At 56.5% G+C, this 26,060-nt stretch overlaps 1 protein-coding gene across 1 annotated transcript in view; it reads right to left on the minus strand.

The window, feature by feature from the left end:
* The window catches only part of LOC148139017 (NF-kappa-B inhibitor delta-like), a 54,942-nt gene that overhangs the window by 19,120 nt on the left and 9,762 nt on the right, over nucleotides 1-26,060 (minus strand). The window contains exons 2-3 of the mRNA XM_087980879.1: nucleotides 1,589-1,683; nucleotides 508-538 (exon numbers count right to left, since the gene is read on the minus strand). Of these exons, the coding sequence (XP_087837005.1) occupies nucleotides 508-538; nucleotides 1,589-1,683 (126 nt within the window). The remainder of the gene's footprint in view (nucleotides 1-507; nucleotides 539-1,588; nucleotides 1,684-26,060) is intronic.

The raw sequence follows: 26,060 nt of genomic DNA on the forward strand, positions 1-26,060 counted from the left end.
GGGGCGTTTATATACAGAATAACAGATACCCGGGAGGGAGTTACAGACTGGAATCTAATCGAGTGGTTTGGGGGCGTTTATATACAGAATAACGGATACCCGGGAGGGAGTTACAGACTGGAATCTAATCGAGGGGTTCGAGGTGGTTTATATACAGAATAACAGATACCCGGGAGGGAGTTACAGACTGGAATCTAATCGAGGGGTTCAGGGTGGTTTATATACAGAATAACAGATACCCCGGGAGTGAGTTACAGACTGGGATCTAATCGAGGGGTTCAGGGTGGTTTATATACAGAATAACAGATACCCCGGGAGTGAGTTACAGACTGGAATCTAATCGAGGGGTTCAGGGTGGGTTATATACAGAATAACAGATACCCCGGGAGTGAGTTACAGACTGGGATCTAATTGAGGGGCTCGGGGTGGTTTATATACAGAATAACAGATACCCCGGGAGGGAGTTACAGGCTGGGTCTGGGGTTCACCGTAATCAGTGTTACTCACCCGGCTGTACTGAAGTAGGTATCGGAGTCGCCTGTAACATGGAAGATAATGCAAAGATTGATTGCAGTGAATTGAGAGATTCAGACATCTCTGCGCACGTTTTGTGATCTGTTCTAACTCTGGTAACCCACAGCTTCGGCTCATGGTTAATGCTGTAAATTGTCTCACCACCTTCCCATAACTAAACCTCCCTCAGTAAATTTCCAAACCTGCCTGGTACCTCCAAAATCCGAATGGACCTAAACCCCTTCCCAATCCCTCCAGCTCTACACCGTCCCAATGGACCCAAACCCCTTCCCATTCCCTCCCGCTCTACACCGTCCCAATGGACCCAAACCCCTTCCCATTCCCTCCCGCTCTACACTGTCCCAATGGACCCAAACCCCTTCCCATTCCCTCCCGCTCTACACCGTCCCAATGGACCCAAACCCCTTCCCATTCACTCCCGCTCTACACCGTCCCAATGGACCCTAAACCCCTTCCCATTCCCTCCGCTCTACACTGTCCCAATGGTCCCAAACCCCTTCCCATTCCCTCCCGCTCTACACCGTCCCAATGGACCCAAACCCCTTCCCATTCCCTCCCACTCTACACCGTCCCAATGGACCCAAACCCCTTCCCATTCCCTCCCGCTCTACACCGTCCCAATGGACCCAAACCCCTTCCCATTCCCTCCCGCTCTACACTGTCCCAATGGACCCAAACCCCTTCCCATTTACTCCCGCTCTACACTGTCCCAAAGGACCCAAACCCCTTCCCATTCACTCCCGCTCTACACCGTCCCAATGGACCCAAACCCCTTCCCATTCCCTCCCGCTCTACACCGTCCCAATGGACCCAAACCCCTTCCCATTCCCTCCCACTCTACACCGTCCCAATGGACCCAAACCCCTTCCCATTCCCTCCCGCTCTACACCGTCCCAATGGACCCAAACCCCTTCCCATTCCCTCCCACTCTACACCGTCCCAATGGACCCAAACCCCTTCCCATTCACTCCAGCTCTACACCGTCCCAATGGACCCAAAACCCTTCCCGTTCCCTCCCGTTCTGCAACGTCCCAATGGGAATGATTGCACTAACCTCTGCTTTTGCGTTTGCCACAGACCTCCGTTTCTCCTCGAGCAGTTCCCTCACAGTAGGCAGTACGTTTGATTGATGTGATTTCTCCTTCGTGGCTGTGAAGAGATAAACGCTCAGGTTTGGAAACATTACAGCAAGGAGTATCATCTATAGTTTCACTCTTACTCCGATCCGAAACCCTGACCCCAGTCCTAAACCCTGACCCCAATCCTAATCCCTGACCCCAATCCCAATCCGTGATCCCAATCCTAAACCCTGACCCCAGTCGTAAACCCTGACCCCAATCCCAATCACTGACCCCAATCCCAATCCCTGACCCCAGTCCTAAACCCTGACACCAATCCCAATCCCTGACCCCAATCCCAATCCCTGACCCCAATCCTAAACCCTGACCCCAATCCCAAACCCTGACCCCAGTCCTAAACCCTGACCCCAATCCCAATCCCTGACCCCAATCCCAATCCCTGACCCCAATCCTAAACCCTGACCCCAATCCCAATCCCTGACCCCAGTCCTAAACCCTGACCCCAATCCCAATCCCTGACCCCAATCCCAATCCGTGATCCCAATCCTAAACCCTGACCCCAGTCGTAAACCCTGACCCCAATCCCAATCCCTGACCCCAATCCCAATCCCTGACCCCAATCCCAATCCCTGACCCCAATTCTAAACCCTGACCCCAATCCCAATCCCTGACCCCAATCCCAATCCCTGACCCCAATCTTAAACCCTGACCCCAATCCTAACCCCTGACTCCAATCCTAACCCCTGACCCCACTCCTAAACCCTGACCGCTGGGAGGATGGTGGGGGTGCAGATGAGTCCAGAGATGGGATATGTCTGGGGGGAGGGGGGGTGAACCTTGGAGTGTGTGAGTGAATCTGGGGGTTGGTCTGGGGGGTGTGAGTCTATGGGTTGTGGGTGAGTCTGGGGGTGGGGATGAGTCTGGGAGTGGGGTTTGAGCGTGGGGGTGAGTGTGAATGTGAATGTGAGGGGTGAGTGTGAGTGTGGGGGGTGAGTGAGAGTGTGGGGGGTGAGTGTGGGGTGTGTGTGTGAGTATGGGGGTGAGTGTGAATGAGCGTGAGTGTGGGGGGTGTGTTTGAGGGGAGTGTGGGGGATGAGTGTGAGGGGTGAGTGTGGGGAGTGAGTGTGAGTGTGAGTGTGGGGGGTGAGTGTGAGTGAGTGTGAGGGGTGAGTGTGAGGGGTGCGTGTGAGGGGTGAGTGTGAGTTTGAGGGGTGAGTGTGGGGGGTGAGTGTGGGGGGTGAGTGTGTGAGGGGGGATGAGTGTGGGGGGGTGAGTGTGGGGGTGAGTGTGGGGGGAGAGTGTGTGGGGGGGGGGTGAGTGTGGGGAGTATGTGTGTGGGGGGGGTGAGTGTGGGGGTGAGTGCGAGGGATGAGTGTGAGTGTGGGGAGTGTGAGTGAGTGTGAGTTATGAGTGTGAGTGTGGCGGGTGAGTGTGAGGGTGGGGGTGTGTGAGTGTGAGTGTGGGGTGTGAGTGTCAGTGTAGGGGGGTGAGTGTGAGTGTGGCGGGTGAGTGTGAGTGTGGGGAGTGTGAGTGTGAGTGTGGGGGTTGAGTGTCAGGGTGGGGGGTGAGTGTGAGTGTGGGGGGTGATTGTGAGTGTGGGTGTGAGTGTCAGTGTGAGGGTAAGGGTGAGTGTGAGGGTGAATGTGAGGGTGGGGTGTGTGAATGTGAGGGTGTGGGGTGTGAGTGTGAGTGTGGGGTGTGAGTGTGAGTGTGGGGGGTGAGTGTGAGGGTGGGGTGAGTGTGAGTATGGGGGTGTGAGTGTGTGTGGGGGGTGAGTGTGAATGTGGGGGGGTGAGTGTGAGTGTAATTGTGATTGAGTGTGAGAGTGGGGGTGAGTGTGGGGGGTGAGTATGAGGGTGGGGCGTGAGTGTGAGTGTGGGGGGTGAGTGTGAATGTGGTGGTGTGACTGTGAGTGTGGGGGTTAGTGTGAGTGTGGGGGATAGTGCGAGTGTGAGTGTGGGGGGGGTGAGTGTGAGGGTGGTTGTGAGTGTGGGGGCTCAGTGTGAGTGTGGGGGGTGAGTGTGAGGGTGAGTGTGAGTGTGGAGGGTGAGTGTGAGTGTGAGTGTGGGGGTGAGTGTGAGTGTGGGGGTGAGTGTGAGTGTGGGGAGTGAGTGTGGGGGGAGTGTGAGTGTGTGTCTGGGGGTGAGTGTGAGGGTGAGTGTGTGTGGGGTGAGTGTGGGGGTGAATGTGAGGGTGAGTGTGGGGGATGAGTGTGAGTGAGGGGTGAGTGTGAGAGTGGGGGGTGAGTGTGAGTGAGGGGTGAGTGTGAGAGTGGGGAGTGAGTGTGAGTGTGGGCAGTGAGTGCGGGGGGAGTGTGAGTGTGTGTCTGGGGTGAGTGTGAGTGTGGGGAGTGAGTGTGGGGGGGAGTGTGAGTGTGTGTCTGGGGGTGAGTGTGAGGGTGAGTGTGTGTGGGGATGAGTGTGAGGGTGAGTGTGAGGGCGAGGGTGAGGGGTCTGAGTGTGAGTGTGGGGGGTGAGTGGGAGTGTGGGGGGTGAGTGTGAGGGTGTGTGTGAGAGTGTGGGGGCTGAGTTTGAGTGTGGGGAGTGAGTGTGAGTGTGGGGGGTGAGTGTGAGTGTAGGTGGTAAGTGTGGGGGGGTGAGTGTGAGTGTGGGGGTGAGTGTGAGGGTGGTGGGTGAGCGTGAGTGTGGGGGGTGAGTGTGAGTGTGGGGAGGTGAGTGTGAGTATGGGGGTGAGTGTGAATGAGCGTGAGTGTGGGGGGTGTGTTTGAGGGAAGTGTGGGGGATGAGTGTGAGGGGTGAGTGTGGGGAGTGAGTGTGTGAGTGTGAGTGTGGGGGGTGAGTGTGGGGGGGTGAGTGTGGGGGATGAGTGTGGGGGGAGAGTGTGTGGGGGGGTGAGTGTGGGGGGTATGTGTGTGTGGGGGGGTGAGTGTGGGGGTGAGTGTGGGGGTGAGTGCGATGGATGAGTGTGAGTGTGGGGAGTGTGAGTGAGTGAGTGTGTGTGAGTGTGTGTATGAGTGTGAGTGTGTGTGTGTGTGAGTGTGTGTGTGAGTGTGTGTGTGTGAGTGTGTGTGTGTGTGTGAGTGTGTGTGTGACTGTGTGAGTGTGTGTGTGAGTATGTGAGTGTGTGTGTGTGAGTGTGAGAGTGTGTGTGTGTGAGTGTGTGTGTGAGTGTGTGAGTGTGTGTGTGTGAGTGTGTGTGTGAGTGTGTGTGTGTGTGTGAGTGTGTGTGTGTGTGAGTGTGTGTGTGTGTGAGTGTGTGTGAGACTGTGAGTGTGTGTGAGCGTGTGTGTGTGAGTGTGTGTGAATGTGTGTGTGTGAGTGTGTGTGTGAGTGTGTGTGTGTGTGTGTGTGAGTGTGAGTGTGTGTGAGCGTGTGTGTGTGAGTGTGTGTGAATGTGTGTGTGTGAGTGTGTGTGTGTGTGAGTGTGTGTGTGAGTGAGTGAGTGAGTGTGTGTGTGTGTGTGTGTGTGTGAGTGTGTGTGTGTGAGTGTGTGTGTGAGTGTGTGTGTGTGTGTGTGAGTATGTGAGTGTGTGAGTGTGTGTGTGAGTGTGTGTGTGAGCGTGTGTGTGTGTGCGAGTGAGTGTGAGTGTGTGTGTGTTAGTGTGCGTGAGCGTGTGTGTGTGAGTGTGCGTGTGTGAGTGTGTGTGTCTGTGTGTGTGTGTGTGAGTGTGTGTGTGAGTGTGTGTGTGTGTGTGTGTGTGTGTGTGAGTGTGAGTGTGTGTGTGTGTGTGTGTGTGTGTGTGAGTGTGTGTGTGTGAGTGTGTGAGTCTGTCAGAGTTCAGGAGCCAGCATGTCCCTGTGAGGAGAGCAGGTAAGGAGACGGAGATTCTGGAACGCTGCACCGTGCAGGATGTGCTAAGTTTCGGTAAAAAGAGAAAGGAAGTATGTTTAAGGTTTAGGAAACTGAAACCAAGCAAAAGTGTGAAAGAGTATCAAGGAAACAGGTGATGAGGAAGGATAGAAGCAGTCACGAAATGTCCTCGGCAGGTTGGCTCACACAGAACACAGAGCATTACAGCACAGTACAGGCCCCTCGGCCCGCGATGTTGCGCTGACCTCTGGAACCAATCTGAAACCCATCTAACCGACCCTATTCCATTCTTGCCCATGTGTCTATCCAATGCTCATTTAAATGTCCTTAAAAGTTGGCGAGTCTACTACTGTTACACGCCCCTCCTACTCTCTGAGTAAAGAAACTCCCTCTGACATCTGTCCTATATCTATCACCCCTCAATTTAAAGCTATGTCCCCTTGTGCTAGCCATCACCATCCGAGGAAAAAAGGCTCTCCCTGCCCACCCTATCTAACCCTCTGATTATCTTGTATGTCTCTATTAAGTCACCTCTCAACCTTCCCCTCTCTATCGAAAACAGCCTCAAGTCCCTCAGCCTCTCCTCCTAAGACCTTCCCTCCATACCAGGCAACATCCGAGTAAATTCTCCTCTGCAACCTTTCCAAAGCTTCCACATCCTTCCTATAATATTTACGGAGAACCCTGAGGTGTCTAGGGTCGGCGGGTACCTAGAGACGGGGTGGGTCCACCCGAGGGAAAAGGAGAGGATTTATACACGGGGCCAGAGGACATGGGTCAGGCCCGTAATGAGTCTTTCACATCCATATCCACGTCGCCCTCTCCCATCCAACCATCACAGAGAGGGGGCTGGCTGATGGTGGAGATCAGGGAGAGGGGTGTGGGGATATTCTGGAGCGTGGCAGAGTTAAGGAGGTGGAGCTGCTGAGTGTCATGAAACACATGAAGGTGGATAAGTCCCAGGGCCTGATGGGATTGATCCCAGGCTACTGTGGGAGGCAAGGAGGGAGATTCCTGGGCCTGGCCGGAGACCCCTGTTCCCTCTAACCAGAGCTGAGCTCCCAGAAGCCCGGGAGGATTGCCAACGCTGTTCCTTTGTGTGAGGAGGACAATGGGGATAATCCCGGGAATGATCAGCTGGAGAGCGGTCTATCAGTGGGAGGGTAAGTACTGGAGGATGGGGCTCAGGGACAAAATGTCCTCCCACTTGGAGGGGAACAGATTGATTAGGGACAGGAGCCTGGCTTTGTCCAGGGGAGGGTCTTGTCTCAAACACTGGAGGGAGTTTTGGAGGAAGTGGTGAAGACGTTTGATGAGGGAAGGGCGTTGGATGATGGCTCCGTGATTTTTTACTGAAACATTTACCAAGGCCCCTGAGGGTCGGCTGCTCAGGGGATGGGATCCACAGTGAGCTGGGAAGTTGGATACAGTGTCGGCTTGGCCATAGGAGACCGAGGGGAGTTGTGATGGAGTGATTTCTCCAGCTGCAGGTCTGGGACCAGTGGTGTTCCACAAGGATCAGTGCTGGGACCTCTGTTGTCTGTAATATATAGAAATGATTTTGCTGAAAATATAAGGGGGTCTGATCAGAAAGTTTGCAGATGGCATTGAAATGTTGCGGATAGTGAGGATGGTTGTGAAAGGATACAGCAGGATGTAGGTCAGTTGGAAAGTTGGGCAGAGAAGTAGCAGGTGGAGATTAATCTGGACAAGTGTGTGGTGCTGCATTTTGGGAGGTCAAATGCAAGTGGAAAGTATCCTGTAAATGATATCCAAAGGGATCTTGGGATGCAAGGCCATAACTCCCTGAAAGTGGCAACACCGTGGATCAGGTGGGAGGGGAGACAAATGCACAAGTCAGGGAATTTAATAAAAATGTTGTTAAGTCATGTTGCAACTGTATAAAACTTTAATTCGGCCACATTTGGAATATTGTGTGCAGTTCTGGTTGCCACATTGTAGGAGGGATGTCGAGGCTTTGGAGAGGTTATGCAAAAGGCTGTTGCTTGGATTGGAGTGTTTTAGCTAGAAGGAGAGGCTGGATAAACTTGGATTTTTTTCACTAAAGTGACACAGGCTGAGGGGCAGCCTGATAAAATTGAGAGGTGTGGATAGTCCTAGAATGGAAATATCAAATACTTGGGGGCGTAGGATTACGGTGAGAGGGGAAAAGTTTAAAGGAGATGTACAGGCGAAGGATTTTTTTATACAGAGAGTGAGAGGTGACTGCAGTGACCTGTCAGGGGAGGTGTTAGAAGCAGATACATTAACAACACTTCAGAGGTATGCAAACAAATACAGGATTAGGCAGGGGCGAGAGGGATACAAACCATGTGCAGGCAGGTAGGATTAGTTTAGAATGGCATCATGGTTGGCTCAGGCATGGTGGATCGATGGGCCAGTTCCTGTACTGTACTGTTGTATGTCTCTGTACATGCGTATCTGTGGCTGTGTGTGTGTGTGTGTGTCTGTGGCTGTGTATATGTGAGGGTATGTGTGTTTGAGGCTGTGTGTGACTATGAGAGAGAGTGTGTGTGTGAGGCTGTGTGTGACTATGAGAGAGTGTATGTGTGTCTGCGTGTGTGGTGTGTGTGTGTGAGGCTGTGTGTGACTATGAGAGAGAGTGTGTGTGTGTGTTTGTGGTGTGTGTGTGAGGCTGTGTGTGACTATGAGAGAGTGTGTGTGTGTCTGTGTGTGTGTGGTGTGTGTGTGAGGCTGTGTGTGACTATGAGAGAGAGTGTGTGTGTGTCTGCGTGTGTGTGGTGTGTGTGTGAGGCTGTGTGTGACTATGAGAGAGTGTGTGTGTGTCTGCGTGTGTGTGGTGTGTGTGTGAGGCTGTGTGTGACTATGAGAGAGTGTGTGTGTGTTTGTGGTGTGTGTGTGAGGCTGTGTGTGACTATGAGAGAGTGTGTGTGTGTCTGCGTGTGTGTGGTGTGTGTGTGAGGCTGTGTGTGACTATGAGAGAGTGTGTGTGTGTCTGCGTGTGTGTGGTGTGTGTGTGAGGCTGTGTGTGACTATGAGAGAGTGTGTGTGTGTCTGCGTGTGTGTGGTGTGTGTGTGAGGCTGTGTGTGACTATGAGAGAGTGTGTGTGTGTCTGCGTGTGTGTGGTGTGTGTGTGAGGCTGTGTGTGACTATGAGAGAGTGTGTGTGTGTCTGCGTGTGTGTGGTGTGTGTGTGAGGCTGTGTGTGACTATGAGAGAGTGTGTGTGTGTGTGTGGTGTGTGTGTGAGGCTGTGTGTGACTATGAGAGAGTGTGTGTGTGTGTGTGGTGTGTGTGTGAGGCTGTGTGTGACTATGAGAGAGTGTGTGTGTGTCTGCGTGTGTGTGGTGTGTGTGTGTGAGGCTGTGTGTGACTATGAGAGAGTGTGTGTGTGTCTGCGTGTGTGTGGTGTGTGTGTGAGGCTGTGTGTGACTATGAGAGAGTGTGTGTGTGTGTGTGGTGTGTGTGTGAGGCTGTGTGTGACTATGAGAGAGTGTGTGTGTGTCTGCGTGTGTGAGGCTGTGTGTGTGAGGCTGTGTGTGACTATGAGAGAGTGTGTGCGTGTTTGTGGTGTGTGTGTGAGGCTGTGTGTGACTATGAGAGAGTGTGTGTGTGTTTGTGGTGTGTGTGTGAGGCTGTGTGTGACTATGAGAGAGTGTGTGCGTGTTTGTGGTGTGTGTGAGGCTGTGTGTGACTATGAGAGAGAGTGTGCGTGTTTGTGGTGTGTGTGTGAGGCTGTGTGTGACTATGAGAGAGTGTGTGTGAGGCTGTGTGTGACTATGAGAGAGTGTGTGCGTGTTTGTGGTGTGTGTGTGAGGCTGTGTGTGACTATGAGAGAGTGTGTGTGAGGCTGTGTGTGACTATGAGAGAGTGTGTGTGTGTGTGTGGTGTGTGTGTGAGGCTGTGTGTGACTATGAGAGAGTGTGTGTGTGGTGTGTGTGTGAGGCTGTGTGTGACTATGAGAGAGTGTGTGTGTGTGTGTGGTGTGTGTGTGAGGCTGTGTGTGACTATGAGAGAGTGTGTGTGTGTGTGTGGTGTGTGTGTGAGGCTGTGTGTGACTATGAGAGAGTGTGTGTGTGGTGTGTGTGTGAGGCTGTGTGTGACTATGAGAGAGTGTGTGTGTGGTGTGTGTGTGAGGCTGTGTGTGACTATGAGAGAGTGTGTGTATGGTGTGTGTGTGAGGCTGTGTGTGACTATGAGAGAGTGTGTGTGTGTGTGTGGTGTGTGTGTGAGGCTGTGTGTGACTATGAGAGAGTGTGTGTGTGGTGTGTGTGTGAGGCTGTGTGTGACTATGAGAGAGTGTGTGTGTGGTGTGTGTGTGAGGCTGTGTGTGACTATGAGAGAGTGTGTGTGTGGTGTGTGTGTGAGGCTGTGTGTGACTATGAGAGAGTGTGTGTGTGGTGTGTGTGTGAGGCTGTGTGTGACTATGAGAGAGTGTGTGTGTGTGTGTGTGGTGTGTGTGTGAGGCTGTGTGTGACTATGAGAGAGTGTGTGTGTGGTGTGTGTGTGAGGCTGTGTGTGACTATGAGAGAGTGTGTGTGTGGTGTGTGTGTGAGGCTGTGTGTGACTATGAGAGAGTGTGTGTGTGGTGTGTGTGTGAGGCTGTGTGTGACTATGAGAGAGTGTGTGTGTGGTGTGTGTGTGAGGCTGTGTGTGACTATGAGAGAGTGTGTGTGTGTGTGTGTGGTGTGTGTGTGAGGCTGTGTGTGACTATGAGAGAGAGTGTGTGTGTGTGTGTGTGGTGTGTGTGTGAGGCTGTGTGTGACTATGAGAGAGTGTGTGTGTGTGTGTGTGGTGTGTGTGTGAGGCTGTGTGTGACTATGAGAGAGTGTGTGTGTGTGTGTGGTGTGTGTGTGAGGCTGTGTGTGACTATGAGAGAGAGTGTGTGTGTGTGTGTGTGGTGTGTGTGTGAGGCTGTGTGTGACTATGAGAGAGAGTGTGTGTGTGTCTGCGTGTGTGTGGTGTGTGTGTGAGGCTGTGTGTGACTATGAGAGAGTGTGTGTGTGTGTTTGTTTTTGTATATGTTTTGTGTATTCCTGTGTGAGGGTGTGAGAGAGAGAGATTCCCCCCCACCCCCCCCCCCCCCCCCCCCCCCCCACCCCACCCCATGTCCCCGGGGAGCACAGCTCCACACCCCACAGCACTGCTTCTGCTGAAACCAGCATCTTCCCCTTTTCACTCTCTGTCAGAGTCAGGCTCCTGCGTCAAATCCCTTCCCCATTACTGTGTATTCACTGAACATGGGTTCACACTGACTCAGACTGAGAGACTGAGGGAGAGAGCAAGATACAGAGAAACTGAGAGAGACAGAGGGAGAGAGCGAGATACAGAGAAACTGAGAGAGACTGAGGGAGAGAGCGAGATACAGAGAAACTGAGAGAGACTGAGGGAGAGAGCGAGATACAGAGAAACTGAGAGAGACTGAGGGAGAGAGCGAGATACAGAGAAACTGAGAGAGACTGAGGGAGAGAGCGAGATACAGAGAAACTGAGAGAGACTGAGGGAGAGAGCGAGATACAGAGAAACTGAGAGAGACTGAGGGAGAGAGCGAGATACAGAGAAACTGAGAGAGACTGAGGGAGAGAGCGAGATACAGAGAAACTGAGAGAGACTGAGGGAGAGAGTGAGATACAGAGAAACTGAGAGAGACTGAGGGAGAGAGCGAGATACAGAGAAACTGAGAGAGACAGAGGGAGAGAGAGAGATACAGAGAAACTGAGAGAGACAGAGGGAGAGAGCGAGATACAGAGAAACTGAGAGAGACAGAGGGAGAGAGCGAGATACAGAGAAACTGAGAGAGACTGAGGGAGAGAGCGAGATACAGAGAAACTGAGAGAGACTGAGGGAGAGAGCGAGATACAGAGAAACTGAGAGAGACAGAGGGAGAGAGAGAGATACAGAGAAACTGAGAGAGACAGAGGGAGAGAGCGAGATACAGAGAAACTGAGAGAGACTGAGGGAGAGAGCGAGATACAGAGAAACTGAGAGAGACAGAGGGAGAGAGAGAGATACAGAGAAACTGAGAGAGACTGAGGGAGAGAGCGAGATACAGAGAAACTGAGAGAGACTGAGGGAGAGAGAGAGCTACAGAGAAACTGAGAGAGACTGAGGGAGAGAGCGAGATACAGAGAAACTGAGAGAGACTGAGGGAGAGAGCGAGATACAGAGAAACTTAGAGAGACTGAGGGAGAGAGCGAGATACAGAGAAACTGAGAGAGACAGAGGGAGAGAGAGAGATACAGAGAAACTGAGAGAGACTGAGGGAGAGAGCGAGATACAGAGAAACTGAGAGAGACTGAGGGAGAGAGAGAGATACAGAGAAACTGAGAGAGACTGAGGGAGAGAGCGAGATACAGAGAAACTGAGAGAGACTGAGGGAGAGAGCGAGATACAGAGAAACTGAGAGAGACTGAGGGAGAGAGAGAGATACAGAGAAACTGAGAGAGACTGAGGGAGAGAGTGAGATACAGAGAAACTGAGAGAGACTGAGGGAGAGAGAGAGATACAGAGAAACTGAGAGAGACTGAGGGAGAGAGTGAGATACAGAGAAACTGAGAGAGACAGAGGGAGAGAGAGAGATACAGAGAAACTGAGAGAGACTGAGGGAGAGAGTGAGATACAGAGAAACTGAGAGAGACAGAGGGAGAGAGAGAGATACAGAGAAACTGAGAGAGACTGAGGGAGAGAGTGAGATACAGAGAAACTGAGAGAGACTGAGGGAGAGAGAGAGATACAGAGAAACTGACTGAGGGAGAAAGAGAGAGCGATAGAGAGAAAGAGAGAGAGAGATAGAGATACAGAGAGAGATAGAAAGACTGAGAAAGAGAGACAGATAGCAAAACAGAGACTGTGTGTGTGAGAGAGAGAGAGAGAGAGACAGAGAGTACACAGTACAACATGCCAAGCAGCATGGAGAGGGGGAGAAGTCAATGTATCGGGTGTAACCCTTCTTCAGGACCAGGGCTGGGTGTGGGGGGAGCTGCAGATAAAGAGGGTGGAGGAGGACGGGTCAGGGTGGTGAGGTAGTGATGGGGAAGCACAGGTAGAGGGTACGGCCAGGATGGCCAGTGGGAGGGTGGATCCGATTGGTAGCTGGAGGACGGGTCAGTCAGAGGAATGAAAGAGAGGGGGATGGGAAGAGAGGGGAGGGGAATGGGAAGGGAGGGACTGGGAAGGGAGGGAATGGGAAGGAAGGGGAGGGGAATGGGAAGGGAGGGGAGGGGAATGGGAAGGGAGGGACTGGGAAGGGAGGGAATGGGAAGGAAGGGGAGGGGAATGGGAAGGGAGGGGAGGGGAATGGGAAGGGAGGGACTGGGAAGGGAGGGAATGGGAAGGAAGGGGAGGGGAATGGGAAGGGAGGGGAGGGGAATGGGAAGGGAGGGTATTTGAAATTGGAGAACTCTGTGGAGGAGACTGAGGATGGTCATGTTGGAAATGGAGTGGGAAGGGGAATTAAAATGGGACACAAAGAGACAGAGGGGGAAAAATAGGGAGAGTGTGACAGGGAGAGTGTGACAGGGAGAGTCAGACAGGGAGAGTGTGACAGTGAGAGTCAGACAGGGAGAGTGTGACAGGGAGAGTGTGACGGGGAGAGTGTGACGGGGAGAGTCAGACAGGGAGAGTCAGACAGGGAGAGTGTGACAGGGAGAGTGTGACAGGGAGTGTGTGACAGTGAGAGTCAGACAGGGAGAGTGTGACAGGGAGAGTGTGACAGGGAGTGTGTGACAGTGAGAGTGTGACAGGGAGAGTGTGACAGTGAGAGTGTGACGGGGAGAGTGTGACAGGGAGATTGTGACGGGGTGAGTGTGACGGGGAGAGTGTGACGGGGAGAGTGTGACACGGAGAGTGTGACAGGGAGAGTCAGACAGGGAGAGTGTGACAGGGAGAGTGTGACGGGATAGTGTGACGGGGAGAGTGTGACAGTGAGAGTGTGACAGTGAGAGTGTGACGGGGAGAGTGTGACAGGGAGATTGTGACGGGGTGAGTGTGACGGGGAGAGTGTGACGGGGAGAGTGTGACACGGAGAGTGTGACAGGGAGAGTCAGACAGGGAGAGTGTGACAGGGAGAGTGTGACGGGAGAGTGTGACGGGGAGAGTGTGACAGTGAGAGTGTGACGGGGTGAGTGTGACGGGGAGAGTGTGACGGGGTGAGTCAGACAGGGTGAGTGTGACGGGGAGAGTGTGACGGGGAGAGTCAGACAGGGAGAGTGTGACGGGGAGAGTGTGACACGGAGAGTGTGACAGGGAGTGTGTGACAGTGAGAGTCAGACAGGGAGAGTGTGACAGGGAGAGTGTGACAGTGAGAGTCAGACAGGGAGAGTGTGACAGGGAGAGTGTGACGGGAGAGTGTGACGGGGAGAGTATGACGGGGAGAGTCAGACAGGGAGAGTGTGATGGGGAGAGTGTGACGGGGAGAGTATGACGGGGAGAGTCAGACAGGGAGAGTGTGATGGGGAGAGTGTGATGGGGAGAGTGTGACAGGGAGAGTGTGACGGGGAGAGTGTGACGGGGAGAGTGTGACGGGGAGAGTGTGACAGGGAGAGAGTGACAGGGAGAGTGTGATGGGGAGAGTGTGACAGGGAGAGTGTGACGGGAGAGTGTGACGGGGAGAGTGTGACGGGAGAGTGTGACGGGGAGAGTGTGACGGGGAGAGTGTGACGGGGAGAGTGTGACGGGGAGAGTGTGACGGGGAGAGTGTGACGGGAGAGTGTGACGGGGAGAGTATGACGGGGAGAGTCAGACAGGGAGAGTGTGACAGGGAGAGTGTGACGGGGAGAGTATGACGGGGAGAGTCAGACAGGGAGAGTGTGATGGGGAGAGTGTGATGGGGAGAGTGTGACAGGGAGAGTGTGACGGGGAGAGTGTGACGGGGAGAGTGTGACGGGGAGAGTGTGACGGGGAGAGTGTGACAGGGAGAGAGTGACAGGGAGAGTGTGATGGGGAGAGTGTGACAGGGAGAGTGTGACGGGAGAGTGTGACGGGGAGAGTGTGACGGGAGAGTGTGACGGGGAGAGTGTGACGGGGAGAGTGTGATGGGGAGAGTGTGACGGGAGAGTGTGACGGGGAGAGTGTGACGGGGAGAGTGTGACGGGGAGAGTGTGACGGGGAGAGTGTGACGGGGAGAGTGTGATGGGGAGAGTGTGATGGGGAGAGTGTGACAGGGAGAGTGTGACAGTGAGAGTCAGACAAGGAGAGTGTGACGGGGAGAGTGTGACGGGGAGAGTGTGACAGGGAGAGAGTGACAGGGAGAGTGTGACGGGGAGAGTGTGACGGGGAGAGTGTGACGGGGAGAGTGTGACGGGGAGAGTCAGACAGGGAGAGTGTGACGGGGAGAGTGTGACAGGGAGAGTGTGACGGGGAGAGTGTGACGGGGAGAGTGTGACAGGGAGAGTGTGACGGGGAGAGTGTGACGGGGAGAGTCAGACAGGGAGAGTGTGACGGGGAGAGTGTGACAGGGAGAGTGTGACAGGGAGAGTGTGACGGGAAGAGTGTGACGGGGAGAGTGTGACAGGGAGAGTGTGACGGGGAGAGTGTGACGGGGAGAGTCAGACAGGGAGAGTCAGACGGGGAGAGTGTGACGGGGAGAGTTCAGACAGGGAGAGTGTGACGGGGAGAGTGTGACGGGGAGAGTGTGACGGGAAGAGTGTGACGGGGAGAGTGTGATGGGGAGAGTGTGACGGGGAGAGTCAGACAGGGAGAGTGTGACGGGGAGAGTGTGACAGGGAGAGTGTGACAGGGAGAGTGTGACAGGGAGAGTGTGACGGGAGAGTGTGACGGGGAGAGTGTGACGGGGAGAGTGTGACAGGGAGAGTGTGACGGGGAGAGTGTGAAGGGGAGAGTGTGACAGTGAGAGTGTGACAGGGAGAGTGTGACAGTGAGAGTGTGACGGGGAGAGTGTGACAGGGAGATTGTGACGGGGTGAGTGTGACGGGGAGAGTCAGACAGGGAGAGTGTGACGGGGAGAGTGTGACAGTGAGAGTGTGACGGGGAGAGTGTCACTGGGAGAGTGTGACGGGGAGAGTGTGACGGGGAGAGTGTGACAGGGAGAGTGTGATGGGGAGATTGTGACAGTGAGAGGTGACGGGGAGAGTGTGACGGGGAGAGTGTGACAGGGAGAGTGTGACGGGGAGAGTGTGACAGTGAGAGTGTGACGGGGTGAGTGTGACGGGGTGAGTGTAACGGGGAGAGTGTGACGGGGAGAGTGTGACGGGGAGAATCAGACAGGGCGAGTGTGACGGTGAGAGTGTGACAGGGAGAGTGTGACGGGGAGAGTGTGACGGGGAGAGTGTGACAGGGAGAGTGTGACGGGGAGAGTCAGACAGGGAGAGTGTGACGGGGAGAGTGTGACACGGAGAGTGTGACGGGGAGAGTGTGACGGGGAGAGTGTGACAGGGAGAGTGTGACGGGGAGAGTGTGACGGGGAGAGTGTGACGGGGAGAGTGTGACGGGGAGAGTGAGACAGGGAGAGTGTGACAGGGAGTGTGTGACAGGGAGAGTGTGACGGGGAGAGTGTGACGGGGAGAGTGTGACGGGGAGAGTGTGACAGTGAGAGTGTGAAGGGGAGAGTGTGACGGTGAGAGTGTGACAGGGAGAGTGTGACGGGGAGAGTGTGACAGTGAGAGTGTGACGGGGTGAGTGTGACGGGGAGAGTGTGACGGGGAGAGTGTGACGGGGAGAGTGTGATGGGGAGAGTGTGACGGGGAGAGTCAGACAGGGAGAGTGTGACGGGGAGAGTGTGACAGGGAGAGTGTGACGGGGAGAGTGTGACAGGGAGAGTGTGACGGGGAGAGTGTGACGGGAGAGTGTGACAGGGAGAGTGTGACGGGGAGAGTGTGAGGGGAGAGTGTGACGGGGAGAGTCAGACAGGGAGAGTGTGACAGGGAGAGTGTGACGGGGAGAGTGTGACGGGGAGAGTGTGACGGGGAGAGTGTGACGGGGAGAGTGTGACAGGGAGAGTGTGACGGGGAGAGTGTGACGGGGAGAGTGTGACGGGAGAGTGTGACAGGGAGAGTGTGACGGGGAGAATGTGACGGGGAGAGTGTGACGGGGAGAGTGTGACAGGGAGAGTGTGACGGGGAGAGTGTGACAGGGAGAATGTGACGGGGAGAGTGTGACGGGGAGAGTGTGACGAGGAGAGTGTGACAGGGAGAGTGTGACAGGGAGAGTGTGACAGGGAGAGTGTGACGGGGAGAGTCAGACAGGGAGAGTGTGACGGGGAGAGTGTGACGGGGAGAGTGTGACGGGGTGAGTGTGACAGGGAGAGTGTGACGGGGAGAGTGTGACGGGGAGAGTCAGACGGGGAGAGTGTGTCGTGGAGAGTGTGACGGGGAGAGTGTGACAGTGAGAGTCAGACAGGGAGAGTGTGACAGGGAGAGTGTGACGGGGAGAGTTGACAGTGAGAGTGTGACGGGGAGAGTGTGACGTGGAGAGTGTGATGGGGAGAGTGTGACAGTGAGAGTGTGACGGGGAGAGTGTGACGGGGAGAGTGTGACAGGGAGAGTGTGACGGGGAGAGTGTGACAGTGAGAGTGTGACGGGGTGAGTGTGACGGGGTGAGTGTGACGGGGAGAGTGTGACGGGGAGAGTGTGACGGGGAGAATCAGACAGGGCGAGTGTGACGGGGAGAGTGTGACAGGGAGAGTGTGACGGGGAGAGTGTGACGGGGAGAGTGTGACAGGGAGAGTGTGACGGGGAGAGTGTGACAGGGAGAGTGTGACGGGGAGAGTGTGACGGGGAGAGTCAGACAGGGAGAGTGTGACGGGGAGAGTGTGACACGGAGAGTGTGACGGGGAGAGTGTGACGGGGAGAGTGTGACGGGGAGAGTGTGACAGGGAGAGTGTGACGGGGAGAGTGTGACGGGGAGAGTGTGACGGGGAGAGTGTGACGGGGAGAGTGTGACAGGGAGAGTGAGACGGGGAGAATGTGACAGTGAGAGTGTGACGGGGAGAGTGTGACGGGGAGAGTGTGACGGGGAGAGTGTGACAGGGAGAGTGTGACAGGGAGTGTGTGACAGGGAGAGTGTGACGGGGAGAGTGTGACGGGGAGAGTGTGACGGGGCGAGTGTGACAGTGAGAGTGTGAAGGGGAGAGTGTGACGGTGAGAGTGTGACAGGGAGAGTGTGACGGGGAGAGTGTGACAGTGAGAGTGTGACGGGGTGAGTGTGACGGGGAGAGTGTGACGGGGAGAGTGTGACGGGGAGAGTGTGACGGGGAGAGTGTGATGGGGAGAGTGTGACGGGGAGAGTCAGACAGGGAGAGTGTGACGGGGAGAGTGTGACAGGGAGAGTGTGACGGGGAGAGTGTGACAGGGAGAGTGTGACGGGGAGAGTGTGACGGGAGAGTGTGACAGGGAGAGTGTGACGGGGAGAGTGTGAGGGGAGAGTGTGACGGGGAGAGTCAGACAGGGAGAGTGTGACAGGGAGAGTGTGACGGGGAGAGTGTGACGGGGAGAGTGTGACGGGGAGAGTGTGACGGGGAGAGTGTGACAGGGAGAGTGTGACGGGGAGAGTGTGACGGGGAGAGTGTGACGGGAGAGTGTGACAGGGAGAGTGTGACGGGGAGAATGTGACGGGGAGAGTGTGACGGGGAGAGTGTGACAGGGAGAGTGTGACGGGGAGAGTGTGACAGGGAGAATGTGACGGGGAGAGTGTGACGGGGAGAGTGTGACGGGGAGAGTGTGACAGGGAGAGTGTGACAGGGAGAGTGTGACGGGGAGAGTCAGACAGGGAGAGTGTGACGGGGAGAGTGTGACGGGGAGAGTGTGACGGGGAGAGTCAGACAGGGAGAGTGTGACGGGGAGAGTGTGACACGGAGAGTGTGACAGGGAGTGTGTGACAGTGAGAGTCAGACAGGGAGAGTGTGACAGGGAGAGTGTGACGGGAGAGTGTGACGGGGAGAGTATGACGGGGAGAGTCAGACAGGGAGAGTGTGATGGGGAGAGTGTGACGGGGAGAGTATGACGGGGAGAGTCAGACAGGGAGAGTGTGATGGGGAGAGTGTGACGGGGAGAGTATGACGGGGAGAGTCAGACAGGGAGAGTGTGATGGGGAGAGTGTGATGGGGAGAGTGTGACAGGGAGAGTGTGACGGGGAGAGTGTGACGGGGAGAGTGTGACGGGGAGAGTGTGACGGGGAGAGTGTGACGGGGAGAGTGTGACAGGGAGAGAGTGACAGGGAGAGTGTGATGGGGAGAGTGTGACAGGGAGAGTGTGACGGGAGAGTGTGACGGGGAGAGTGTGACGGGAGAGTGTGACGGGGAGAGTGTGACGGGGAGAGTGTGATGGGGAGAGTGTGACGGGAGAGTGTGACGGGGAGAGTGTGACGGGGAGAGTATGACGGGGAGAGTCAGACAGGGAGAGTGTGATGGGGAGAGTGTGATGGGGAGAGTGTGACAGGGAGAGTGTGACGGGGAGAGTGTGACAGTGAGAGTCAGACAAGGAGAGTGTGACGGGGAGAGTGTGACGGGGAGAGTGTGACAGGGAGAGAGTGACAGGGAGAGTGTGACGGGGAGAGTGTGACGGGGAGAGTGTGACGGGGAGAGTGTGACGGGGAGAGTCAGACAGGGAGAGTGTGACAGGGAGAGTGTGACGGGGAGAGTGTGACGGGGAGAGTGTGACGGGGAGAGTCAGACAGGGAGAGTGTGACGGGGAGAGTGTGACAGGGAGAGTGTGACAGGGAGAGTGTGACGGGAAGATTGTGACGGGGAGAGTGTGACAGGGAGAGTGTGACGGGGAGAGTGTGACGGGGAGAGTCAGACAGGGAGAGTCAGACGGGGAGAGTGTGACGGGGAGAGTTCAGACAGGGAGAGTGTGACGGGGAGAGTGTGACGGGGAGAGTGTGACGGGAAGAGTGTGACGGGGAGAGTGTGATGGGGAGAGTGTGACGGGGAGAGTCAGACAGGGAGAGTGTGACGGGGAGAGTGTGACAGGGAGAGTGTGACAGGGAGAGTGTGACGGGAGAGTGTGACGGGGAGAGTGTGACGGGGAGAGTGTGACAGGGAGAGTGTGACGGGGAGAGTGTGACGGGGAGAGTGTGACAGGGAGAGTGTGACGGGGAGAGTGTGAAGGGGAGAGTGTGACAGTGAGAGTGTGACAGGGAGAGTGTGACAGTGAGAGTGTGACGGGGAGAGTGTGACAGGGAGATTGTGACGGGGTGAGTGTGACGGGGAGAGTCAGACAGGGAGAGTGTGACGGGGAGAGTGTGACAGTGAGAGTGTGACGGGGAGAGTGTCACTGGGAGAGTGTGACGGGGAGAGTGTGACAGGGAGAGTGTGATGGGGAGAGTGTGACAGTGAGAGTGTGACGGGGAGAGTGTGACGGGGAGAGTGTGACAGGGAGAGTGTGATGGGGAGAGTGTGACAGTGAGAGTGTGACGGGGAGAGTGTGACGGGGAGAGTGTGACAGGGAGAGTGTGATGGGGAGAGTGTGACAGTGAGAGTGTGACGGGGAGAGTGTGACGGGGAGAGTGTGACAGGGAGAGTGTGACGGGGAGAGTGTGACAGTGAGAGTGTGACGGGGTGAGTGTGACGGGGTGAGTGTGACGGGGAGAGTGTGACGGGGAGAGTGTGACGGGGAGAATCAGACAGGGCGAGTGTGACGGGGAGAGTGTGACAGGGAGAGTGTGACGGGGAGAGTGTGACGGGGAGAGTGTGACGGGGAGAGTGTGACAGGGAGAGTGTGACGGGGAGAGTGTGACGGGGAGAGTCAGACAGGGAGAGTGTGACGGGGAGAGTGTGACACGGAGAGTGTGACGGGGAGAGTGTGACGGGGAGAGTGTGACGGGGAGAGTGTGACAGGGAGAGTGTGACGGGGAGAGTGTGACGGGGAGAGTGTGACGGGGAGAGTGTGACGGGGAGAGTCAGACAGGGAGAGTGTGACGGGGAGAATGTGACAGTGAGAGTGTGACGGGGAGAGTGTGACGGGGAGAGTGTGACGGGGAGAGTGAGACAGGGAGAGTGTGACAGGGAGTGTGTGACAGGGAGAGTGTGACGGGGAGAGTGTGACGGGGAGAGTGTGACGGGGAGAGTGTGACAGTGAGAGTGTGAAGGGGAGAGTGTGACGGTGAGAGTGTGACAGGGAGAGTGTGACGGGGAGAGTGTGACAGTGAGAGTGTGACGGGGTGAGTGTGACGGGGAGAGTGTGACGGGGAGAGTGTGACGGGGAGAGTGTGACAGGGAGTGTGTGACAGGGAGAGTGTGACAGGGAGAGTGTGACGGGGAGAGTGTGACGGGGAGAGTGTGACGGGGAGAGTGTGACAGTGAGAGTGTGAAGGGGAGAGTGTGACGGTGAGAGTGTGACAGGGAGAGTGTGACGGGGAGAGTGTGACAGTGAGAGTGTGACGGGGTGAGTGTGACGGGGAGAGTGTGACGGGGAGAGTGTGACGGGGAGAGTGTGATGGGGAGAGTGTGACAGGGAGAGTGTGACGGGGAGAGTGTGACGGGGAGAGTGTGACGGGGAGAGTGTGACGGGGAGAGTCAGACAGGGAGAGTGTGACAGGGAGAGTGTGACGGGGAGAGTGTGACGGGAGAGTGTGACAGGGAGAGTGTGACGGGCAGAGTGTGACGGGGAGAGTGTGACAGGGAGAGTGTGACGGGGAGAGTGTGACGGGGAGAGTGTGACAGGGAGAGTGTGACGGGGAGAGTGTGACGGGGAGAGTGTGACAGTGAGAGTGTGACAGGGAGAGTGTGACAGTGAGAGTGTGACGGGGAGAGTGTGACAGGGAGATTGTGACGGGGTGAGTGTGACGGGGAGAGTGTGACGGGGAGAGTCAGACAGGGAGAGTGTGACGGGGAGAATGTGACGGGGAGAGTGTGACAGGGAGAGTGTGACGGGGAGAGTGTGACGGGGAGAGTGTGACAGGGAGAGTGTGACGGGGAGAGTGTGACGGGGAGAGTGTGACAGTGAGAGTGTGACAGGGAGAGTGTGACGGGGAGAATGTGACGGGGAGAGTGTGACAGGGAGAGTGTGACGGGGAGAGTGTGACGGGGAGAGTGTGACAGGGAGAGTGTGACGGGGAGAGTGTGACGGGGAGAGTGTGACAGGGAGAGTGTGACGGGGAGAGTGTGACGGGGAGAGTGTGACAGTGAGAGTGTGACAGGGAGAGTGTGACAGTGAGAGTGTGACGGGGAGAGTGTGACAGGGAGATTGTGACGGGGTGAGTGTGACGGGGAGAGTGTGACGGGGAGAGTCAGACAGGGAGAGTGTGACGGGGAGAGTGTGACGGGGAGAGTGTGACAGGGAGAGTGTGACGGGGAGAGTGTGACGGGGTGAGTGTGACGGGGAGAGTGTGACGGGGAGAGTGTGACGGGGAGAGTGTGACAGTGAGAGTGTGACGGGGAGAGTGTCACTGGGAGAGTGTGACGGGGAGAGTGTGACGGGGAGAGTGTGACAGGGAGAGTGTGATGGGGAGAGTGTGACAGTGAGAGTGTGACGGGGAGAGTGTGACGGGGAGAGTGTGACAGGGAGAGTGTGACGGGGAGAGTGTGACAGTGAGAGTGTGACGGGGTGAGTGTGACGGGGTGAGTGTGACGGGGAGAGTGTGACGGGGAGAGTGTGACGGGGAGAATCAGACAGGGCGAGTGTGACGGGGAGAGTGTGACAGGGAGAGTGTGACGGGGAGAGTGTGACGGGGAGAGTGTGACAGGGAGAGTGTGACGGGGAGAGTGTGACAGGGAGAGTGTGACGGGGAGAGTGTGACGGGGAGAGTCAGACAGGGAGAGTGTGACGGGGAGAGTGTGACGGGGAGAGTGTGACGGGGAGAGTGTGACGGGGAGAGTGTGACGGGGAGAGTGTGACAGGGAGAGTGTGACGGGGAGAGTGTGACTGGGAGAGTCAGACAGGGAGAGTGTGACGGGGAGAGTGTGACAGGGAGAGTGTGACGGGGAGAGTGTGACAGGGAGAGTGTGACGGGGAGAGTGTGACGGGAGAGTGTGACGGGGAGAGTGTGAGGGGAGAGTGTGATGGGGAGAGTGTGACAGGGAGAATGTGACGGGGAGAGTGTGACGGGGAGAGTGTGACGGGGAGAGTGTGACGGGGAGAGTGTGACAGGGAGAATGTGACGGGGAGAGTGTGACGGGGAGAGTGTGACGGGGAGAGTGTGACGGGGAGAGTGTGACGGGGAGAGTGTGACGGGGAGAATCAGACAGGGCGAGTGTGACGGGGAGAGTGTGACAGGGAGAGTGTGACGGGGAGAGTGTGACGGGGAGAGTGTGACAGGGAGAGTGTGACGGGGAGAGTGTGACGGGGAGAGTGTGACGGGGAGAGTGTGACGGGGAGAGTCAGACAGGGAGAGTGTGACGGGGAGAATGTGACAGTGAGAGTGTGACGGGGAGAGTGTGACGGGGAGAGTGTGACGGGGAGAGTGTGACAGGGAGAGTGTGACAGGGAGTGTGTGACAGGGAGAGTGTGACGGGGAGAGTGTGACGGGGAGAGTGTGACGGGGAGAGTGTGACAGTGAGAGTGTGAAGGGGAGAGTGTGACGGTGAGAGTGTGACAGGGAGAGTGTGACGGGGAGAGTGTGACAGTGAGAGTGTGACGGGGTGAGTGTGACGGGGAGAGTGTGACGGGGAGAGTGTGACGGGGAGAGTGTGACGGGGAGAGTCAGACAGGGAGAGTGTGACGGGGAGAGTGTGACAGGGAGAGTGTGACGGGGAGAGTGTGACAGGGAGAGTGTGACGGGGAGAGTGTGACGTGGAGAGTGTGAGGGGAGAGTGTGACGGGGAGAGTCAGACAGGGAGAGTGTGACAGGGAGAGTGTGACGGGGAGAGTGTGACGGGGAGAGTGTGACGGGGAGAGTGTGACAGGGAGAGTGTGACGGGGTGAGTGTGACAGGGAGAGTGTGACGGGGAGAGTGTGACGGGGAGAGTGTGACGGGAGAGTGTGACAGGGAGAGTGTGACGGGGAGAATGTGACGGGGAGAGTGTGACGGGGAGAGTGTGACAGGGAGAGTGTGACGGGGAGAGTGTGACAGGGAGAATGTGACGGGGAGAGTGTGACGGGGAGAGTGTGACAGGGAGAGTGTGACAGGGAGAGTGTGACGGGGAGAGTCAGACAGGGAGAGTGTGACGGGGAGAGTGTGACGGGGAGAGTGTGACGGGGTGAGTGTGACAGGGAGAGTGTGACGGGGAGAGTGTGACGGGGAGAGTCAGACGGGGAGAGTGTGACGTGGAGAGTGTGACGGGGAGAGTGTGACGGGGAGAGTTGACAGTGAGAGTGTGACGTGGAGAGTGTGACAGGGAGAGTGTGACAGGGAGAGTGTGACAGGGAGAGTGTGACGTGGAGAGTGTGACAGGGAGAGTGTGACAGGGCGAGTGTGACAGGGAGAGTGTGACGGGGAGAGTGTGACGGGGAGAGTTGACAGTGAGAGTGTGACAGGGAGAGTGTGACGTGGAGAGTGTGACAGGGAGAGTGTGACAGGGCGAGTGTGACAGGGAGAGTGTGATGGGGAGAGTGTGACAGTGAGAGTGTGACGTGGAGAGTGTGACAGGGAGAGTGTGACAGGGCGAGTGTGACAGGGAGAGTGTGACAGGGAGAGTGTGACGGGGAGAGTTGACAGTGAGAGTGTGACAGGGAGAGTGTGACGTGGAGAGTGTGACAGGGAGAGTGTGACAGGGCGAGTGCGACAGGGAGAGTGTGACGGGGAGAGTGTGACAGTGAGAGTGTGACGGGGAGAGTGTGACAGGGAGAGTGTGACAGGGAGAGTGTGACGGGGAGAGTTGACAGTGAGAGTGTGACAGGGAGAGTGTGACGTGGAGAGTGTGACAGGGCGAGTGTGACAGGGAGAGTGTGACGGGGAGAGTGTGACAGGGAGAGTGTGACGGGGAGAGTGTGACAGTGAGAGTGTGACAGGGAGAGTGTGACGTGGAGAGTGTGACAGGGAGAGTGTGACAGGGCGAGTGTGACAGGGAGAGTGTGACGGGGAGAGTGTGACAGGGAGAGTGTGACAGGGCGAGTGTGACAGGGCGAGTGTGACAGGGAGAGTGTGACGGGGAGAGTGTGACAGGGAGAGTGTGACAAGGAGAGTCAGGCATGGAGAGTGTGACAGGGAGAGTGTGACACGGAGAGTGTGACGGGGAGAGTGTGACACGGAGAGTGTGACGGGGAGAGTCAGACAGGGAGAGTGTGACAGGGGGAGTGTGACAGGGAGAGTGTGACGGGGAGGTTGTGACAGGGAGAGTGTGACGGGGAGAGTGTGACAGAGAGAGTGTGACGGGGAGAGTGTGACGGGGAGAGTGTGACAGGGAGAGTGTGACGGGGAGAGTGTGACAGGGAGAGTGTGACGGGGAGAGTGTGACGGGGAGAGTGTGACAGGGAGAGTGTGACGGGGAGAGTGTGACAGGGAGGTTGTGACAGGGAGAGTGTGACGGGGAGAGTGTGACAGGGGGAATGTGACGGGGAGAGTGTGACAGGGAGAGTGTGACAAGGAGAGTCAGGCATGGAGAGTGTGACGGGGAGAGTGTGACGGGGAGAGTGTGACACGGAGAGTGTGACGGGGAGAGTGTGACAGGGAGGTTGTGACAGGGAGAGTGTGACGGGGAGAGTGTGACAGGGGGAATGTGACGGGGAGAGTGTGACAGGGAGAGTGTGACACGGAGAGTGTGACGGGGTGAGTGTGACACGGAGAGTGTGACGGGGAGAGTGTGACAGGGAGGTTGTGACAGGGAGAGTGTGACGGGGAGAGTGTGACAGGGAGAGTGTGACACGGAGAGTGTGACGGGGAGAGTGTGACACGGAGAGTGTGACGGGGAGAGTGTGACAGGGAGGTTGTGACAGGGAGAGTGTGACGGGGAGAGTGTGACAGAGAGAGTGTGACGGGGAGAGTGTGACGGGAGAGTGTGACGGGGAGAGTGTGACGGGGAGAGTGTGACGGGAGAGTCAGACAGGGAGAGTGTGACAGGGAGAGTGTGACAGGGAGAGTGTGACGCAGAGAGTCAGACAGGGAGAGTGTGACGGGGAGATTGTGACGAAGAGAGTGTGACAGGGAGAGTGTGACAGGGAGAGTCAGACAGGGAGAGTGTGACAGTGAGAGTGTGACGGGGAGAGTGTGACGAAGAGAGTGTGATGGGGAGAGTGTGACAGGGAGAGTGTGACAGGGAGAGTGTGACAGGGAGAGTCAGACAGGGAGAGTGTGACAGTGAGAGTGTGACGGGGAGAGTCAGACAGGGAGAGTGTGACGGGGAGAGTGTGACGGGGAGAGTGTGACGGGGAGAGTGTGACAGGCAGAGTGTGACGGGGAGAGTGTGACAGGGAGAGTGTGACGGGGAGAGTCAGACAGTGAGAGTGTGACGGGGAGAGTGTGACGGGGAGAGTGTGACAGGGAGAGTGTGACGGGGAGAGTCAGACAGGGAGAGTGTGACGGGGAGAGTGTGACGGGGAGAGTGTGACAGGGAGAGTGTGACGGGGAGAGTGTGACAGGGAGAGTCAGACAGTGAGAGTGTGACGGGGAGAGTGTGACGGGGAGAGTGTGACGGGGAGAGTGTGACGGGGAGAGTGTGACAGGGAGAATGTGACGGGGAGAGTGTGACGGGGAGAGTGTGACGGGGAGAGTGTGACAGGGAGAGTGTGACAGGGAGAGTCAGACAGTGAGAGTGTGACGGGGAGAGTGTGACAGGGAGAATGTGACGGGGAGAGTGTGACGGGGAGAGTGTGACGGGGAGAGTGTGACAGGGAGAGTGTGACGGGGAGAGTGTGACGGGGAGAGT

Source organism: Chiloscyllium plagiosum, unplaced genomic scaffold (assembly GCF_037043375.1).
Source record: "Chiloscyllium plagiosum isolate Xiang-an unplaced genomic scaffold, Cpla_swu_hap1 HiC_scaffold_38, whole genome shotgun sequence".
Classification (NCBI taxonomy): Eukaryota; Metazoa; Chordata; class Chondrichthyes; order Orectolobiformes; family Hemiscylliidae; genus Chiloscyllium; species Chiloscyllium plagiosum.